Below are 21,179 nucleotides of genomic sequence, written 5' to 3'. Positions count from 1 at the left end.
GACAAGGAAGGGATTGCTGAACAGAAATGAGCGGAAAACCCAATGAGTCCCAAGAAATGCTCTGGACCCATTCCAGAGCTTGAGACCCCCAGGAAAGAGCTCAGTGACAGTGCAGCCCATCCAGCTGCATCTGTGTCCCTCACTGAGCAGCACAACCAGTGTGCAGTCACCCCATGGTTCTGCAACCAACCTGCTCTGCAGAGCATCAATGCCGGTTTTGGGCCCTGTGGGGAGAACAGGATGGGACCAGGAGCACCAGAGCAGATCCGAGGAGGGATGGGGGAGATCACACAGGAGCTGACCTGGGCTGGAAATTGCCTTGGAGAGAAAAATACTGGTGTTCACCTGCCCCAGATTATTCCCAGAGTTTAGGGTGCAGGGGCAGAAGTTCTTGCTGTCCTGGTGCTTCACCAGGCTTGGGAAGTAGCTGGAGAAGGATTGGTGTCCCCCACTTGCCATCTCTTAGTGCCTCATCCCTCATAAAGGGTGGCATGGAAAGCAAGTCTGGGACCCTGTGTCAGGATGTGCACTGAAGAAAGTATTCACCCAGAAGCCACATCATTTTGCTCTGGTACTTCAGTCCTGGTGCTCATCACATGTTCTTAAGACAAACTTATGCATCCCTCTTGTGAACCTTACCCAAAAGTCACCCCTAGACAAGGCTCCTGAGCTGGGGCTGAGCTGGAGAACTGGGGTCGAGCTGTGACCAGAGGAAGGACAAGGCATGTCCTGTGTCCCCTAAAGGACTGGCAGCCTCTGTGGCCTCTACCAGAAAAGGCAGCATGTAGGAAACTGTAGGCCATCCCCAAGCCCTTTGGAGGCCCTTAGAAAGAGTTCCTCTCTCCAAACATTCAGCACAGCTTATTGCTGCATGAACAACCACGAGAAACTGCCCAGGACCCTCATTCCAGTCCCTGTCTCCTCCACCCAATACAGGAAGTGCTCTCCCCCTTGTCACTGAGGTGGTTCCAGAGACCCAAGAGACACCTGTGGGGAGGAGATGTTGGGTAGGGATATGATGTTCTTCAGTGCTCCTCATGGTACCTTCTGCTGGGCTTTGTGCCACTGCTCACAACCCTCTGAGCCTGGATGTTCAGCCAGTTCTCAGTGGTGCTAAACAGGAATATGCCCATGAGCACACTGGGCTGCACTGGGAGGGGCGTGGCCACCCAGACAAGGGCACTTATTGTCCATCGTGCCTCAGCACTGGTGTGGTCACATCTGGAGCGGTGTGTCCCAGTGTGAGGTTCCCCATTCTGGAGGAACGGGGAGGAGCTGTCGTGTGGCCAGAGAAAGTCTGGGTCATGTGTGGAGATGCTGAGAGACCCAAACTCTTTAGCCTGGTGAAGGGGAGGCTGAGGAAACGTGCTGGTTTTACTGAAATTGAGTTAATTTCCTTCATGCATTTTGAACCTCTGTCCTTCACAGCCAGTACAGTCTTTTGTTTAGATTTACTATGACAATAGTGAGATAATGACGTTTCTTCCCTGGGATAGAGTTAATTCTGTCTTTCAGCAGCTTTACAGTGTTTGCCATTGGCTATGAAAGGAATGTCAGAATTCACTGAGATCTCAGCTGTTGTCAGGAAAACCAAGGACTTCTTTGGCCATCCAGCTGGGGATGCAAATTGGCAAGACAGGTCACAGACAGGACAGCACCTTGATTGACATCCGGGTCAATCAACGAGCTGTTCTCTACCATTAGTGTCATGCTCGGTATAAAGCTGGAGATGCCCTTTCCAGCCAGTTAGTTTTGGTTTGCCGGCTACTTTGGTTGGCTCTGTTTGGAAGTTCCATTCTATTGGGAGTTCAGTGTTAGTGCAGTTTTATGATGTTTTCCTGATTCTCATTTGGCCCTTGGGCCTCTCTGCCTTTTGCACTTTTACTTTGTCTTGCTGGGATCAGCTGTTCAGGAACAGGGTGCTCTCTTCTTTGGGGCTGCCTGCTCAGCACAACTGGAGTTACGTGGGGGATTGCACTGAGTATCATATATTTTACTTTATGTGTTTTTTAGTATAAGCATATTAGAAGTAGCAGTGTATTATTTTCATTGTCTTATTATATTTTTTTATAAACTCACAGGTTTCTCTCTTCCCTTTCAGTTCTCTCTCTTATCCCACTTGAGGACTGGGAGCAGGATGTGAGCAGTTCTCATGGTCTTAGTTGGTGGCTGTGATAAAATCATGACAAGAAAAGGTAGTAGTAGCTTCAGAAATGTTGAAAATCACTTTCCAAGATGACGGCACTTTTTCTTTTTAGTAGATGGAAACAGCATGAGAAAGGAAAACCATCAGAAACTGCAGCTCTGGAGGTCCAGAGTGGAGCTCAGGATAAAGAAATGTCATTCTGAACACATGGCTGTGGTCATTGAGATGGACTCTGGATCAGCCATGGCTTTGTGTTTCAAGGAACAGCTGGTGAGGATGGAGAGACAGCAGCACAGATGGGGACACACTAGGGTGAGAACAAGGTGGGGAAGCACATGGGGTGTCTGCAGCCTGTGGGGAAACAGCCACAGGCCTGGGACAGTGCAGGATGGACCATGGTGGAGATGGCCAAGGGCACTGGCAAGGCTGGATGTCCCTGAAAGAGCCAAGGTCTTCATCCTCTTGGCTTTGGCTTGTGTCCCAAGGCCTAAGAGGAGACACATGGTTGTCATGGCCATGGCAGCCATTGCCTCCTTGCACCCCCAGGGAGTGTCACACCATTGTCCTGCACTGGGCATCGCACTCCCCATATCCCCAGGAAGAGTCCTGAGCCACACGTGGAGGACAGGATCTCCCTTCCTAGGGGCAGGGGCTCAAGGCTTGGCCATTGTCCTTCATGAAACAAACCAAGGGTTTTCTCAGCATCAGAGCTGTTTCACTTTGCCTTTGCTTGATGCAAACACAGCCTCCAATTATCTGCTCTAACGAGTCCCTGGGGAGGCTTTGTCAGTAACAGCCCTCAGTGGGGCCCATTAATGCTTCAAGGTACTTTGGAGTTTTCTCTGACTTGGACTTGTTGAGCAGATTCTTCAGTCTGTGCTTGGTATCTGAGATTCATGGACTCAGCACCAAATACGCCATGGGGCTCATTAAAACACAGAAAGCCATAACGAGCGATGTTTCTTTTGACAACTTCATTCAAATCTTCCAGACCTGTAGAACTAACTGGAGAGGTTTCAATGGGACGCTTGCTGATGAAGATTTCAAAGAAGATCTCATAAAGGAGGTTTTTTTCTTTCAAGGGTGTTTTCTGTCATTTTTCAGCGTATAGAAGAAGTGACAGCAGCGTTCTACACTGGACATTGATCCCAAGGGTCTCCTGAAGACATCTGGACAGGCAGGAGAACAGTGCCTTGAGGCTGGACACTGTATGGACAACCTCGCTCCTCACCCCCCACCCCCAGTCTGCCGGTTCCCTCATTGGCCACCAGAGACTGCATCACTTTTCCTCACATCAGACTTCTCCACTGAGCTCTGCAGGAGATGCTGCAGCTCCTGTGCACCAGCTCCACCTGCTCTCCTGTGCAAACACTGCACAGTTTAACAAACAGTAAAACACTTTCCTCAGCTGTGTGTGTAAGCTGGATCTGATGAGGTCCACCATCCACAAGGGACATCCACACAAGAACTGGTTTAGACAGAGACACATGAAAGCATAGAAATAAACACAATGAACGTGTTGACTGCCATGTTAATTAGAGCTCTGAAGAATGGGGCAAGTTCGTAACTCCCTGAAGCTCAAAGCAGAAACCAGACAGTTGAGAGGAACTGAATGACCAAAGAGCAAGTGGAGGAGAAACCTGAGAGCACTGGGAAGGGCAAACATCCAGACAGTGCTGGAAAGTTGTCCTTTGACAGGGACATTTAATCAGGAGAGGTGGGAACTCCTGAATGATGAGGGAGATGAAATAATAGAGTGCTGGTAGTAGAAGTACAGGGGAAGACCAATATTTCTTCTCCTATCCTTCGTACACTTCTTCTGAGTGCTGAGGGAGCTGGCTGAGGTCATTGCTGGGTCGCTCTCCATCATCTGCCATCTTTTTCCTTCTAAATTTTAATATGTTTAAAAAACAACTAAACAAAAATATCCAATAAAACAAACAAACAAACCAAACAAAAGAAACAGAAATCCACACAAAACCAAAGCAAAACCCAAAGCAACCAAACAATAAGAACAACCAAAACAGCAACAACAACAAGAAAACAAACCACAAACAAAACAACAATAATGTACACCTTTCCAGACAAACATCAGTCATCAGCTCTCTCACCATAATCAGATAGTGCCATTTTAGGGGCCCCAGTGTACCTGAGGTGCTGGCCTGGGACTGGCATCTATCACACAGGACCTGGGGAGACCAGAGCAACTTGCAATGCAGGTGGAGCCTGGGCAGGGGTTCCCAGGGCATCCACACTGCCACCAGGTGTTTGTGTCCCTGCAGCTGAAGACAATTGTGTCCTAAACCCATGCCCAGTTCTGGAAAACTCTTTTCCTTTTCAAAGAAAAGAAACCCCCCAAAAGAAAACAGAAAAAGTAAAGAAAAGTATGTTGACACCTTCCTTTGCTTTGGATCTTTGTCTTCAGTTCTTCTTATTCTAATTTTCATTGACACTAACTGACATCAGATGGGCCTGTAAGCATGAAGTCAAGATCACTTTGTCTCTTGCATAGCGCCCCATGCCCCCTAAACCTTCCCTGCCCAGGATTCCCCACACTTTGCCCAGAGCGAGTCACACTGAGGTGTTGGCTGGTTCACTGGCTGAGATGTTGGTTTAGATGGTCACCTACAGCACAGGTGGATCCTGCCCCATCATCGTCTGCTCTGCTCCAGTTAGAAACACAGCCCAACATCACAATGGGACCATAGGAGAACTGAGGTTGAAGGGACCTCAGGAGTCTGCAGTCCAACCTGTCACCAACTGGGTCACACCGAGGTGTTCAAGCCTTGATTCAACCCGAGTTTCAGCAGGACTAATGCAGTGATCATCCCTTTGTACTGGGCACTGGTGAGGCTGCACCTTCAATCCTGGGGTCAGTTTTAGGCCCCTCATGACAAGGAAGACATTGAGGTGCTGGAGAGAGTTCAGGGGAGGGTGACAAGGCTGGTGAAGGGTCTGGAGTACCAGTCTTGTGAGGAGCAGTTGAGAGAGCTGGGGTTGTTCAGCCTTGAGAAAAGGAGGCTGAGGGGAGACCTTGTCACTGTCTACAACTGCCTGAAAGGAGGTTTTCTCATGGTCGTGTTGGTCTCTTCTCCCAAGTAGCAAGTGATATGACAAGAGGAAATGGCCTCAAGTTGCACATGGGGAGGTTTAGATTGGATATTAGGAATAAATTCTTTGAGGAAAGGGTTTTGAAGCAGCAGAACAGACTGCCCAGTGAGTTTGTGGAATCACCATCTCTGAAGGTGTTTAAAAGACATACAGATGAGGCTCTTAGGGACGTGGTTTAGTGCCAGAATTAGTTTATGGTTATACTCGGTGATCTTAAGGGTCTCTTCCAACCGCAACTATTCTATGATTCTGTGATAAGTCATTTTTGATATTTTTTTTTTCTCAGAGGACCATGAAAGTTCCCTGAGAGCCAGGACTTTTCTGAGGGGTTTGAGAGATGTCTCACGGTCACACCAGCCAGTTCCACCAGCACCTGTCCGCCCCTTCCCAGAACAAACCTTTTCTCCATATCCCAATCTTCCAGGTGAGTTTCTGGGACACAGCAAATGCTGTTGAGGTCTTCTGGTCTTGTTCAGAAGAGAACAGCAGGCCAACATGTTGATGGGCTCTCTGTGCACTGGGAAGCTTTCCTGACCATTTTTCTCAATGCCCCACTTGTACCCAACCTTTCTGGTCCTTGAACTGTACATGAGGGGATTGAGCAGGGATGTGGGGATGGTGTAGAAAAAAGACTTTGTCAAAGTGTCTCATGAGGGCTGTTCTGGGCATCCCACAGTCAAGGATGAGGGTTCTGTAGAAAACAGTGGCATTGGTGAGAGGAGCTGGTGGAGAAGGCCTTGTGTCTGTGTACACTGGGACAGAGAGCAGTGACGCATGTAAGAGATGCCCATGTGAACAGGAAGGGGACCAGTGGCTCTAATATGCCCTCCAGCCAGTTCTTTACCCATCGCAGATAAACCATCCAGGCCATGAGCTGCAGCTTCTCTAGGAGATGCTGTGGGATACGGTGTCAAAGGCTTTACTGCAGTCTAAGGACACAACACCCACAGCCTGTGTGGTGGATTCACTCCCCACGACAGACTTTCCGTCATCTGCTCAGCCATTCACCTTGTCATAGAAGGAGATCAGGCTGGTCAAGCAGGACCTGCCTTTCACAAAGCCATGCTGATTGGGCCCGATTGCTCGTCTGGTATGTGTGACCTCACAGTCCTTTCCCAGCCATGATCCTGCTGTTGGCCTATTCCCTGCAGAGGCAGAAGTGACCTCACAGTCCCCTCCACAGCCATTGACTTCCTACTGGACTATGAGTTCCTGAGACACAAGTGACCACATGGCATCGTACCTAGCCATCACACTCTTTGTGGTCCAGTGTGTGAGCAGATCAAACTCAGCTGCTTTCATTGAATTTATCCAATAGATTTCCTATCAAGGGTTTGAGTGGAGAAATGTTCCTCAGAGGAGCTGCTGTATTTACACTGCTTCTGACTCTGTTTTTTTCTTCATCTTCCTTTGTCTCTTCTGACGTGAAAGAGATCTCCAAGGAAAAGATTAATGGAATCCTACAATAACGCAGGTTGGAAGAGACCCCTGAACACCATCTCTGTCCCACTGACCTTTATGGCACCCCAAGGAATAGCTGACAGCATCAGTGCTCCCTTGGGTTCATCTCACCACATGCACACAATGGACATGCACACGATGTGTATGGTTACATCTCATCTGTGCAATGAAAACATGGACTTTTGACCTATTATTTCATAGAATCACAGAATGTCCGGAGTTGGAAGGGACCCACAAAGATCATCGAATCCAACTCCTGTCCCTGCACAGGACACCCCACAGTTCACACTATGTGTCTGGGGACGTTGTCCAGTCTCTTCTTGAACACTGTCAGGTTGGGGTCGTGACACCTCCCTGGGAGCCTGTTCAGTGTCCAGCACCTCTGGGTGAAGAATCTTTTCCTCATGTCCAACCTAAGCCTCCTGTGGCACATCTTCTGCCATTCACTCGGGTTCTGTCGCTTGTCACCAGAGAGAATAGATCAGTACCTACCCTTCCTTCTCCCCTTGTGAGGAAGCTGTAGCCACCATGAGGTCTCCTTTTAGTCTTTTCTTCAGCTTTGGTGCTGAGAAACCCCTTGGTTTGCTTTCAAAAATTGAAAGGAGAAGCCATGACCTCCAGACAATGGGAAGGGGGATCCTGTCCCTCACACACGGCTCAGGGCTTTTCCTGGGACCGTGGGATGTGGGTGTGCAAGGCTGAGGGAAGATCAGCACCCTCACTGGCTGCTCTTTGGAACACAAACCATGGGCTGATCCAGTTCCTTCTGGGTGACCTTTTGCACCACAGCACTGCCCTTCCACTGACATTTCTTCCTCCTGCTATCCAGTCTCCATCATTCAAGTTGCATTTTGTGACTTTTTTTTTTTTCTTCTTCTACTAAGGAAAACTCAACCATCTCTAAAAATTGTTCTTCATGCAGGGAACCCAACCTGTTTGTCTTCTCGTGGTCTTTTACCTGACCGGAGAGAGGTCACCACACCATGATCTCCTAAATCCCATTATTGCTACTGGCTTTTCAGCTCCTCTGACAGACATGACCATGTTCCTGCTGCTGTCCCGTCGTGTTCTCAGGTGGGATGGACATGACAACCCGTCTCCAAGGCCTTTTCCTGGGTAGTGCCTGTGGGCACTTAGGCAGAGGTTCTTTCCCAGCCATGTCCCTGCTGCCTGGCTGTCACCTCCAGAGACAGAACTGACCTCACTGTCCCCTTCACAACCACATCATTCTGACTGGATTATGAGTGTCTGAGACACAACTGAACTCATAACACCCCACACCCATCCATCCCTCTCCTTATGGCCCAGGATCTGACCTCATAAACATATGTTTGTTTATCAAATTCATGTAATTTATTTCCTGCTACTGTTTTGAGCGGAGAAATATTCTTCACAGGAAGTGCTGTATTTATGTTGAAAACTTTTAGATTTCCTCCTCTGCTTCTTTAAATTCTTTTTTTCTTCTACCGCTACCTACTCTTTCTTCGAAGACTTATCCAAGACAAAGACTCGTTGACTCACAGAATAACTCATCTCATTCTCCTGCTCAAGGAATGGTGAACCAGGTGAGGTTGGTCAAGGTGTCTGCCCAACTTTGTATCATCCACGAAGGAGCTGAAAGTGCACTGCGTCACATCATAGAGGGGGAGAATGAAAACATTTGTCAAAGTGCTGGTCATTGAGCGTTGTCACTAGTAAATGGCTGCACAGAGGACTTTGTACCACTGGTGACATGTGGGCTTGATTGTTCAGCCAACTTCCCACCCAGCGTCCACTTCAGCCCAGACAGCACCGATCTGTCTATAAGGACATCACAGGAGACCATGTCTGAGGCCTTGCAAAATTCCATGTCCACAACATGCCTTTCTTTCCCCTGCCCATTTGGGTTCAGCAATCCCTTTCCTGTCCTTCAAGAGCGTGGCAATGGCTACAGGAGGACGTGTCCCATCCCTTTTCCAGGGATCAGCCCGTAATTCTCCCAATTCTCATTCCTGTCTTTTCAAAGAAGGGTTTGACATCTACCTTTGCCATGGACCCCAGGACCTCTCTGATTGTTGTGGCACTTACAGAGCACAATCCTGAATCGTGGGCACAGGTGATGTAACAGACAGGACCACTTGCAATGAGCCTGTCCAAGGCAGCTGAGATGAATCTCACTGGGACACTCGTGCTTTTCTGGAGTCACACACAGAAATGTCAGGGTTGTGTCAGGTGTCCCCATCTGAGCTGGCCTTGTTGTCTGCTTATGCACCCATGATGTTCAGAGACAAAGACATTCATTTTGTCTAAAACGGAGAGGCAGGAGTCACAGTGTGTCTCTGGCCTGCTTTTGCCACTCCCAGAGGAGGGGAAGCACCTCAGCCCTATAGTGGGTCACCCTGCTCTGCACTCATGTGAGGTGCTCCACGTCATGAGGAATGGACACAAGCACTTCCCAGTGCTGCATTCAGTGAGTTTCTCATGGGATTTTACTACCAACATTAAGTGATCTCAAGACATTTTCTGTCCCACAGGCTTTCATGGAACCCCAAGGAAGAGTTGATGGCGTTTGCTCTCATTCAGGCTTATTTCACCTCACGTACACGACACGCCTGCTTAAAGCTCATCTGTACAGTGGAGTCATGGACTACTGACCTACTCTTTCAGTGCATTTCCATGGAGAGACAAAGAACATCTGCAAGCTGGGGGAGAGGCCAGTGCTGGAACTGGTGGTTGTGAGGGGCTGGTCCACGATGGGTGACCTGGGGCAGAACCTGAGGGGTGTCCAGTGCACACCTGACCCTGCTCTGCTGGTCCTGCAGGTCTCTGGCAGGAGGTCTGGCTGTGAGAGGACACTGCTGTGTGCCAGCCCTGCACACACACACTGTTCAGATGTACACCAGTGTTTCAATATGTGGGCCACTTTCTTAAGCATGTCCTTGAGAGAAGTTTTGGAAGAAGACCTAGGCCTTCATGCACAGCCCTGAGGAGATAGCAACTATTCTGAAGGCCACTTCAGTCACAGAGCGTCCATTGCCTGTCCCTGTCTGCGCTCACAGCACTGACACAGCAGGACGGTGACCAAGCTGCCAGAGCACTCAGGCCTTGCACGAACACAAAGGATGACAAACAAAGTGTGGAAGTGAAAATACAGAAGGTCTAGAAGACCAAGTGCTGGTGCTCCTTGGCAATGCTTCCGTTCTGGACTCTTTTCCTCTCCTCCCATGCACACAGGAATTGTCTCTGCAGCCCCAAAAAAGTCCTAGAAGAATCTCAGAACAAAAATGTCAATGCAAGGCCACTCACACAGAGTAAGCAGAGCTCCTTATTTACACAGGAAAAAAAACCAAACAAAAAAAAGATTTAATTAGAAATGGAACGACCACATTTATCACAATTCAAAACCAATAATAACAAAAACAAATACAGAAGACAGACAAGGCCTCTAATGAGTTACACTATAACTGCTGTCCAGAAAGTCATGGGCAGTTTATAACTTGAGGACAACATCGAGTCATCAGCTTCCAGACAGCAGCTTTGAGCTCCTGGTTCCTCATGCTGTAGATGAGGGGGTTCACTGCTGGAGGCACCACCGAGTACAGAACAGACACCATCAGGTCCAGGGATGGGGAGGAGATGGAGTTGAAATTCAGGTAGGCAAACATGGCAGTGCTGACAAACAGGGAGACCACGGCCAGGTGAGGGAGGCAGGTGGAAAAGGCTTTGTGCCGTCCCTGCTCAGAGGGGATCCTCAGCACAGCCCTGAAGATCTGCACATAGGACACCACAATGAACACAAAACACCCAAATGCTACTAAAAGACTAACCTCAATAAACCCGACTTCCTTGATGTAGGTGTTGGAGCATGAGAGCTTGAGGATCTGGGGGATTTCACAGAAGAACTGGTCCAGGGCATTGCCCTTGCACAGTGGCAGTGAAAATGTATTGGCCGTGTGCAGCAGAGAATAGAGAAACCCAGTGGCCCAGGCAGCTGCTGCCATGTGGACACAAGCTCTGCTGCCCAGGAGGGTCCCGTAGTGCAGGGGTTTGCAGATGGCAACGTAGCGGTCATAGGACATGATGGTGAGCATAGAATATTCTGCTGTACCACAGAAAAAGAAAAAAAAGAGCTGGGCAGCACATCCTGCATAGGAGATGGCTCTGGTGTCACAGAGGGAGTTGGCCATGGACTTCGGAAGAGTGGCAGATATGGTGCCCAGGTCAAGGAGGGCAAGGCTGAGCAGGAAGAAGTACATGGAGGTGTGGAGGTGCTGGTCACAGGCTATGGTGGCGATGATGAGGCTGTTGCCCAGGAGGGCAGCCAGGTAGATGCCCAGGAAGAGCCAGAAGTGCAAGAGCTGCAGCTCCCGTGTGTCTGTGAATGGCAGGAGGAGGAACTGGGTGATGGAGCTGCTGTTGGACATTTGCTGCCTGTAGGCATGGGGCACTGTCATAGAAGCAAAAGACAGTGACAAGTTAGGAGAGACTTCTCTGAACAAAGCAAAGCCATTTCTCAGACACCCTCCCATTGTTCCACACCCCCTTGTCCTTTTGCAGACCTTCCTCCAGCTCCGTGTCTGAGCTGGCTGGGGGTGCCGTGAGGAGCAGGGCCTGTGCCCGCTGGCTGCCGGGGAGTCAGCCCTGCTCTGCAGCAGGGGGCATGGGTACAGGGGGCAGAAGATTGACCTGGGGTTCAGCTTTGTTGGATGGAACCAAAGCATGTCTCATCCTTTCCTAAAAAGCATTTTCTCACTTGCAGCGTCCCTGCACTTCTCTGTGGGACTTTCGGATAACACACAGATGCTGTAGGACAGGTTTGCATCCTGCAGGGAACCTCACTGTTTGGAAGAAAACCTCAATAAGACAGACAAGGGTCCTAATAACGACATTTGACTGGGGGAGACTCAGCTCATTCCCCAGCCACCCAGACTGCATTGCCTACGGCCCCACAGGTCAGAGCAAAGCTAGGACACGTTTTCCCATGGACACACCTGCAGGAAAGGACCCACAAGATCAGGCTGTGACTCTGCAGCTGAAACTGCCATCCCCAGAGAGCCTGAGAGCAAGAACAAGATCCCAACAGCAGTGACCCAGAGCAGGAGAGCAAGAAGGACAATGCGGTGAGGGTGGATGTGAGAGAGGCCAGGGTAGAGGCAGCCGGGCACTCAGACAGCGTCACCCTTCCCCAGCTGTGCAGCCACCTCCCAGACACCAGCATTGCCGGGCAGCTGCTCTCAGCCCCTGTGCTCTGCAGAGGAACTGGAGCTCTGGCTGCACAGGAGCTGCTTCATGCCTTGGAGCCCCCGGCCCTGAGGGCAGAGGCTTTGCTGGGTGGGACAGGAGGCCAGGGGGCTGCTCACAGGAGGGATCTGCACTGCAGGGGGTCACAGGGACTTTTCTCTGTTCTCCCTCCCATAACAATGCCAGGTTTAGTTTCCTCTCATTTCTGATCATTTCCCTGCTGCCTGGAGATTCTCCCCCTGGGAGGTGTTTCCCTGTCCATGTCTCTTCCCTGTCAGTGCTCACAGACCCCATCCCACCCTCTGTGCCCTCCCCCTGGCCCTACAGATCCTGCCTGTTCACAAGGCACTGCCTGGGGGCATCTTCCTGTTTGCAGATTGGAAAACAGGACAGGTCAGACTAGGCTGACGGGTCCAGCCAAGGTGATGCAGGTGCTGTGCACAGGCAGAGGGGTGGTGAAGGGATGTTATGAGCCTTCTGGCAGATGTACTGATCACTCAGAGTTTCAGTTCAGGAGTCTCAGTGACTTGTTTAAGCATGAGTGCTCATTTTCATTTTATGTTTTCCTGCACCACCCACGCCTTGATAGAGGAAAATGAAAAGACAGGCTCAGTAAAGCTCCTTTTCTGTCTGGTAATCCTTGCATTGATCTTCTCCTTGAGTCATCCCTTTGGAAAAATGCTGGGGTTGTTCTGGATCTGTGAGCAGCCCTGACCCACACAGAACCGCAGCAGAAAAGCATTTCCTGCCCTATAGAGTTTACTCTTTCACCCACATTTTCTCTCCTCAGTATTGTTGGGATCTACCTGGGCAGGCAGAGCGCTGACCCTGGCAGGCAGCAGAGTCCCTGTCCTGGCACAGCCCTGGGGTGCAGGGACCCTGCTCTGCAGGAGAGCCCTGGGCACCCCTGGGTGCTCACCTGGCTTCACAGCTGTTCAACACTGCCTGACAAGAGCCCCCTCCTTACAGATCCCACCAGCTGTGCCTGTGCCAGTTTTAGGAGATGCCTACAGGAGCTACAGCTGCATTGCCCTGCACCCAGAGACTTACCATGGCAAGGGCTGCAAAGGTTTCTCCTCCAGTGAGCTCTCAGCCATCCTCCCCATTCTGACCACCTTTAATCTCTCTCTGCCTTGCTCGTCTCCCTGAGATCCCCAGGCAGAGCCCTCAGCCCTGCTGCGTGTGCAGAGGAGCTGCTCCTGGGCAGAGCTGTCTCTCTGCAGCGCTGCCGCTTGCCAGGAGCTCCCTCTGTCTCAGGAGCCCAGCTTTGGTGCAGAGTCCATGAACCTCAGACCCTGATGGCAAGTTGCAGAAGTCAAACTCAGATCTAAACTTCAAAGTTTCTTGTGATGTTAATGAATCCCACTGAGGACACAACTGAGAAACCATCCCCAGGGCAGCTGGGACAGAAAACTTGAAGCAGAACAAAGGGTAAGCAAGTGAAAGGTGGCTCTGATGCTGAATAAACCTGAATGTGTTTCATTATCCAAAGGGCCAAGCCCTGACCCCCAGCCCTGGGAAGGCAGATCCTGTCCCTCCCACGTTGCCCAGGGCCCTTCCTGGACAGTGTGATGTGGGGCTGTGCAAGGCCAAGGGCAGGACTATGGTCCCACAGCTCCCAGGTTCCTGGCTGGGGACAAGGAGGCCATGAGGCCCCTGTGCTGGAAGGACAAGGTGTCTCCTCGCAGGCATCAGAGGTGCAGACAACAGCCATAGCCAAGGGGAGTGGAGATCATGTCTGGTGGGGCTTTCAGCCTCTTTACATCCCTTGCTCATCTCCACCACAGCCTGTCCTGTGCTGTGGCATCCCCTGCACCTCTTTCCCTGCAGGCTGCAGACATCCACCCTGCTGCCCCACCTTGCTCTTGTCTGAGCATCTTCCTTCCTTTGCTGAGATCTCTGCATCCTCCCCAGCTGCTCCTTGAAGCACAAAGCCTTGGGCTGATGCAGACTCCCTCTGCTGACCTGCTCCACCACAGCACTGCCCTTCCAGTCACATTCCTTGCTGCTCATGTCCAGCCTGGACCTCCCCAGCTGCACTTTGGGCCATTATTTCTTTCTCATGCTCTTTCCCACGATGCAGAAAACCTCCAATATCTCTGAAACCACCCTTCGAGCACTCTCAGGCTACTCCTGCACTGCTGCAGCCTCCCCAGCGCTGCTGGGCCAAAGCAGCCCAGGTCCCTCAGCATCCCACACCATGTGCACAAGGTCCTGAACCTGCTTTGGCAGAGCCCTGCACTCTCCAGTTCCTCCCTGCTTCTCCAAACTGGGAAGCCACACACTGGCACACCCCCATGTGTGTGGGGTCACACCAGTGCTGAATCGAATGGGATGAGAACTCCAGGTGTCTGGGTCCCCACGCTGCTCCTCATGCAGCCCCGTGTGCAGCTGCCTTGTTCATGGTGAGCGTGCACCATGGGCTTGTGTGGGGACCTTGGAGTGCCCAGGCCCTTCTCCTCAGGGTCACTGCTCAGCGTGTCAGGTCCTGCTCTGTCTTGATGGATGGGGTTATTGTCCCACCCTGATACAGCACTGGTCACTTCATCTTGTCAAAATTCAGAGTTATCTGATGGGTAAATAGCAGATGCGAGGAGCTCGGCCTGGGGACAGACAATGTCAGGTGAAGGTTGAGTAGTCAGCATGAGAGGGCAGAACAACATGGGCAGTGTTGTGGTCACTGGACATCAGCTACTGACTCACTGGTCATGAAGAGGAATGAGATGAGGTCTCCTTCAGACAAATGAAAGAAACCTCATGTTTCCAGGGCCGTGTCCTTGTGTCTGACCTGAGATATCCCAATATCTGCAAGGCGCCATCATCCAGGAGGGTTTGGAGTTCAATGACACGGGTGACTGAGGAGTCAGTGGGTGAGGTGCCCTGTGGGACTTCACACTTACAAACCACAAAGAGTTGGTCAGGATGGAACATTCAGGGATGGGAAAGTGGAGCTGAGGCTCCTGGGAGATGATCACAAGGCAAAGAGCAGGATTTCAGGAGAGCAAGCTTTGGTCTGCTGAGGGACCTGCTTGGGTCCTATGGGATATGACCTTGGTGTCTGCACTGCTTTTCTCTCACATCTCCGCCCTCCTCTGTCCTGCTTGCTCTTCTGCACCGTTTTTTACCCTTTCTCAAATACAATATCCCAGAGGTGCTGCCAGCATCACTGAGTGGCTCAGATATGTCAAGGAGTGGGTCCATCTTGGAGCAGCTGAAATGGGCTCTTTCTGACGTTGGTCAAACTCCTGTTGTCTTCTCAGAGAGGTGACAACTGTAGCACACCCACACTCATCCCCAGTTCCAAGACTATGTAAATCCCGTACAGGGTGACAACGTGTTGGGTGTTACAAACTACTTGATCATGTAGAAGCAATGGAACAGATCTTCAGTCAGCAGCCTGAGGATGTCTCCAGTCAATGAGCAGGTTCCCATGGGGAACTGCAGTTGCCCTGACATTCACTGGCCAGGCAAAGCAGTGGGTGCCCACAGTCCAGGATGCTGAGTTATCTTATTGAGATGGCTGCCTGGGCTAACCAGGACACAGTGGGATTTGGTGGGTGACTGGACTGTCATGACTGGACACAGTGTGGGTTTGGTGCCAAGTGCTGTTGCTTTAACGACAAGGCTCTGGTTTTCTGAGGATTTGGCAATGCCTGTGACATCCCCCAAACCCATTCAACTTCTTTCATAGACCTGGCAATGGTCACTGATCACCTAAGTTGCCCAGTCTCAAATTTGCTCTAATCCTCAATTTGGATCCATGCCCTAGCACTGAAATGCACATATTCCTTCTTCTACTGCCCTAAAATGAAAAAGAAAAATCAATCTATTCCACATTAGCATGACCAGCTCATGCTCTTCAGGGCTTCTTCTTGCCTTTAATACAGTTACTGCTACACATAGACCACTCTCTTCCTGCACTCCCATGTGTCTCACAAGCCTTTCACTCTCGTTGTTCTGTAATGGGCCAACACTCCAGGAGGTTCCTGCTTCCTCCAGGCTCATGGATGATTCCTGAGAACCATCCCAGTGTGGGTGGAGATTGGCCTCAATCCATGGGCAGAGAAGGAGTTTAGCACTGTTGCTAAGTACAAAAGATGGTTCCTGGCTGAATATCATAGAGATCTCTCCACCAAAGGATCATGGATCATGACAGAGGACCGGCAGGATGCTGTTTGGGACCTGGGATAATAGGGACGCCTTTGGACCTGTGGTGGTAGCTAATCCTCTTTCCTCCTTATTTTTTTCTGTTTCCCTTTTCTTGACTTTCTCTATCACTTGCCTCTTTATGGGCAGAATAATAAAGTTACACTGTTAGATTGAATTATACCCCCTTGGCATTTTGATCGCCTTAATTTTGCGTTTCAAGGTAAATGAACCAAGACGAGTCCATCACAAAATGGACCATGACAATGTGGCATGCTGATTCCTGTATTCAATGAGCTGGTCAAGAGCCTCATCTCCATTGCTGTAATGGTGGCTTTCATGTCTGGCTGATGTGCAGGCCCTGTACATAGATGCTGACAACTGTTGAACAACCTGCTCTGAAAGGATTAACAAGGTGGGCAGTTCCTTCTGGAAGGGTATTAGAACAGCAAAAAAGAAGAACCTCGCTTGGGACAAATGAAAAGGAATGCAAAGGTTGTGGTCAGGGCTGTTCACGGTTACTTGTAAAGCAGCCCTGCACCTCATGTGAATTATTTCTGTGATCAGAGAGAACCTGAGAGATTTCTCTAAATTGAAAACATGAAGGGGATGAAAGGACAGTGCCATTCAGGCTCAAAGGGACCTCAGGAGGTGTCTTGACCAACTTCCTGCTCAATGTGGGGTCAGATCAGATTACTCAGGGCTTTATCTTCCCTTGGATAAAAAATATTGCAGGGAATGATGCTGGATTCCTTGCTGACTTCCAGGCAACAGACCATCAATGTTGTCCCCACATCAATCCTGTTCTTTCCTCACGGAAAGCAAAGAGGATAGGCAGGCACAATGTACCCTGGGTAAACCCTGATCTTCAGGGTCTTTTCCAACTTAAATGATTCTCTGATTCTGTGATTTCAGTCAGAATCATTTCAATTCTCATCACCTCCAGCTTCCCTCAAGGGCGGCTGTTGTGTGGCACAACTGTCCTGGCTCTCCAGGCAGCTTGGGCATGGGTTTGGTGCCTGCATTGGGAGTTTTCCCCTTCTTGGGGTAAAAGACCTTTGATGGGAGATGGTTGTAGAGATCTGGGGGGCAGAGGTCTGAAGTTGTCCTTTCAAAATATGAGCAGGCTGGGCTTTGGAGCCGAGAGACAACAGAGATGCTCTCAAAGATGTTTTTCAATAGTGATACTATCACCAGTAACAGTCACATGGAGCTCCTTATTCTCAGTGATGATGATAATGATGAACCAAACTTTTTAATTTCATTCCCAACAGTCATTCTTGCTTCTCAAAAGAGCTGCTACATTTCAGAAGCTGCCCTTCTGCATGAAGTTCTTAGACCAGTGCTTTTTCTCTCTCTTCTACCTTTTTTATCCTTGAAAGAGTACACATCTTGTGCAGACTTTCCCCCACATCCTCCTTCTTCCATACCTGTTCTCCTTTTTCTGGTTTGAGGCAGAGGTGGCATAGGGAAGTTGTTTCTTTTTTAGCCAAAGAAACTCAAGGAACAGAGAACAGGTCAGTTCAAAGGCACAAATGAAGACAGAAGGTGTCTTGACCAACCTCCTGCTCAAAGCAGCCTCAGACCACATTACTCAGAGCTTTATCCAAACACATCTTGAACACTTTCTGGGGTCAAGTGGATGTGCACTCCTGGGAAACAATTTCCAGATTGTTTTTACCCATCTAATTGCACACTGACAGAGGCTATAATATCCTGTCTTGAACACAAGAATATTGTGGGGGATGATGCTGAATGCCTTGCTGACTTCCAGGTAACAGACCACCACTGCTCTGCCCACGTCCACAACACTGTCCTTTCCTTACAGAAAGCAAAGAGGATGGACAGGCACAACCCGCCCTGGGTAAACCCCGTCACCTTCTCTTCCAGACACCCAGAAATGGGGTTCCAGTGGACATGTTCTGGGGCACAGCCCTTAGTTCCCCTGCTCACCCATTGGCCATTCTGAAAAGTGCACACACTGTGTGAGAGCTGCCAGTGGTCAGGGAGTCCCCCCAGTCCCCATGAGCTTTCCAAGATGGTGGAGAGTGGCCTCCCTGTGACATCGTCCTGCTGTCTCAGCTCCTGGGATGCTGCCCCTCCTGTCCTATAGACTGGAAAGGATTGCAATAGTTCCAGTGACCCTTCATTTGATCCCCATCTGGTAAACAGGGAGGACAAGAGGACACAGAGATTCTCACCTCTTGCTCTTATTAAGTTCATCAGTGGCCACACAGTGCCTTTGTTTGTCCTTTAACTGTTCCTGCAGCAGTAACAGCTCATTATGGGTCCTTGAATTGCCTTACAGGTCCAGACTGAGTTCTGATCTGGACGCTTGCTGTGTTTGGAGGCTGCTGTCCTTGCAGACCAGATGAACTCACTTCTGCCACCCTGCCTGGCAGTTCATTCCACCCGTGTCACAGCTCTGTGTGCAACATCGACAGGTCCAGCTCACCCAGTCAGGTCCCTGGCTGAGGACATTGCCTCACATCTGGGCTGAACCACCCCAGCTGTGGCACCAGCCCAGCTCTGACCTGCCACAAGAAACCTGGTACCAAGTGCCCAAGAGCCCATGTGTGCGAAGGCTTTGCCTCAGAGCACAGACATAACATGGCCAAAGACTGGTGAATGTCTCTTTAGACCGAGGACATAAAACCAGAATAAAATGCCTGAACTCATTCAACTGAAGATATTCCTCCCCCAGCCTGGAGAAATCAGATACTTTGCTGTAATATTCCTGTTGTTCTGTCTAATGATGGGACAAGAAAAGATGATTCTCATATCGATTTATTTTTAAAATGAAAAATACAATGCTGGCAAGAAGTGTCTCTAAAGAGGAGAAAGAATCAACATCACTGATTACTTGAGGTTTTTTCAAAGGACGTGCTCCTGGAGCCCCAGGGACACCTGGGGGGAGCCCAGAGGGGAAAGAGAAAGGGACATCATGGGCTGCTCTTGTCTGCTGAGCTGGGCTGGGCTCCTGGGACAGAGGGAGCTCCTGGCAAGAAGCAGCGCTGCAGAGAGACAGCTCTGCCCAGAAGCAGCTCCTCTGCACAGCGCAGCAGTGCTGAGGGCTCTCCCTGCAGCACCGAGGGCACAGGAGCCAGGCAGAGAGAGGGAAACGCAGTCTGGGGTGGGAGGATTCTGAGAGATCACTGGAAACCACATCTTCACAGACATGAAGCCAGTGGCTGCAGGGCATTGGATCTGGCAATCATTGTAGGCTCTCAAAAAGCTGTCACATTGCAGAGCCTGCAGGAGATGTAAGTACAGCTCTCAGAGATTCTCTGATATAGAGGAGAGGGTGTACTGCAGAGCAGGGATTGGCTTCTGCACTGTCAGAGTGACCAGATGTGAATGCTGCGTTCTCCCAATAATGGCTGTGGGGTGTAAACGTAAATGTGCAGGCAGGGGTGCCCAGGGTTGTCCTGCAGAGCAGGGTCCCTGCACCCCAGGGCTGTGCCAAGGCAGAGACTCTGCCACCTGCGAGGGTCAGGTTCCTGGGGAGATCCCCACGGTGCTGTAGGGTGAAACTGTGAGTGTAAAGAACAAGCACTCTTGGGCAGGAAAGGTTCTTGTGCTGTGGAGAGGGTGCTGAGTGGGTCAGGGCTGCTCACAGATACACATCACCCCCAGGATTTTTCCAAGAGGATGCCTCAAGGACAAGATCAATGCAAGGATTACCAGACAGATAAGCAGCTTTCCTGAGCCTGTTTTTTCAGTTTCCTATCCCAAGGGGTGGGAGGTGCAGAAAAGGATAAAATGAAAATGAGCTCTCATGCTTAAACAAGTCACTGAGACTCCTGAACTGCAACTCTGAGTGATCAGCACATCCGCCAGAAGGCTCATAACATCCCTTCACCACCCCTCTGCCTGTGGACAGCACCTGCATCACCTTGGCTGGACCCGTCAGCCTTAGCCTGACCTGTCCTGTTTTCCAGCCTGCAAACAGGAAGATGCCCCCAGGCAGTGCCCTGTGAACAGGCAGGATCTGTAGGGCCAGGGGGAGGGCACAGAGGGTGGGATGGGGTCTGTGAGCACTGACAGGGAAGAGACATGGACAGGGAAACACCTCCCAGGTGGAGAATCTCCAGGCAGCAGGGAAATGATCAGAAATTGGAGGAAACTAAACCCGGAATTGTTATGGGAGGGAGAACAGAGAAAAGTCCCTGTGATCCCCTGCAATGCAGATCCCTCCTGTGAGCAGCCCCCTGGCCTCCTGTCCCACCCAGCAAAGCCTCTGCCCTCAGGGCCGGGGGCTCCAAGGCATGAAGCAGCTCCTGTGCAGCCAGAGCTCCAGTTCCTCTGCAGAGCACAGGGGCTGAGAGCAGCTGCCCGGCAATGTTGGTGTCTGGGAGGTGGCTGCACAGCTGGGGAAGGGTGACGCTGTCTGAGTGCCCGGCTGCCTCTGCCCTGGCCTCTCTCACACCCACCCTCACCGCATTGTCCTTCTTGCTCCCCTGCTCTGGGTCACTGCTGTTGGGATCTTGTTCTTGCTGTCAGGCTCTCTGGGGATGGCAGTTTCAGCTGCAGAGTCACAGCCTGATCTTGTGGGTCCTTTCCTGCAGCTGTGTCCATGGGAACACGTGTCCCAGCTTTGCTCTGACCTGTGGGGTGTGGGCAATGCAGTCCGTGGGGATGGGGTGTGAGCTGAGGCTCCCTGAATCAAATGCGTTCGTTAGGACTATTGGCTGTCTGCTTGCGGTTTCGTTCCAAGCTGTGAGCTTCGCTCCAGGATGCAAACCTGTCCTACAGCATCTGTGTGTTCTCTGAAAGCATCATAATGAAGGCAGAGGTGCTGATCTCAGCAGTGTCTGCGGGCTTTTCAGGGTAACATGGGAGTGTGATCAGTCTCCATCTCAGAAAGGTGCCAGCCCAGGGCAGCTGGAGCAAGAGAGAAGGACAGAGCAGCTGCCCTCACTCTGCACTGACCCACAGGCATCCTCTGGTCTCACAGGACTCGCTCTGGTCAACCTGAGTGCAGCAGAAATGCTGAGGGTTTCCGATGCCCAAGAGCACTTCCCAGGGTTGCAGGGCAGAAGGAGCTTTAGAAACACCAAACCTCTCCAACTCAGTTTCTCAGGCCTGGGGGTAC

The 21,179-nt window shown here is 50.7% G+C and overlaps 1 protein-coding gene across 1 annotated transcript; it reads right to left on the bottom strand.

The window, feature by feature from the left end:
* Window positions 1-10,176: 10,176 nt before the first annotated feature.
* Window positions 10,177-11,121, bottom strand: LOC136106069 (olfactory receptor 14J1-like). The gene has a single exon (XM_065846104.2). The coding sequence runs from the start codon at window positions 11,119-11,121 to the stop codon at window positions 10,177-10,179; it is 945 nt and encodes a 314-aa protein (XP_065702176.2).
* Between the last annotated feature and the right edge of the window lie 10,058 nt (window positions 11,122-21,179).

The sequence above is a fragment of the Patagioenas fasciata genome, unplaced genomic scaffold, assembly GCF_037038585.1.
Source record: "Patagioenas fasciata isolate bPatFas1 unplaced genomic scaffold, bPatFas1.hap1 Unplaced_113, whole genome shotgun sequence".
NCBI classification, from domain to species: Eukaryota; Metazoa; Chordata; class Aves; order Columbiformes; family Columbidae; genus Patagioenas; species Patagioenas fasciata.
This window is presented reverse-complemented; position numbering and strand designations above follow the sequence as displayed.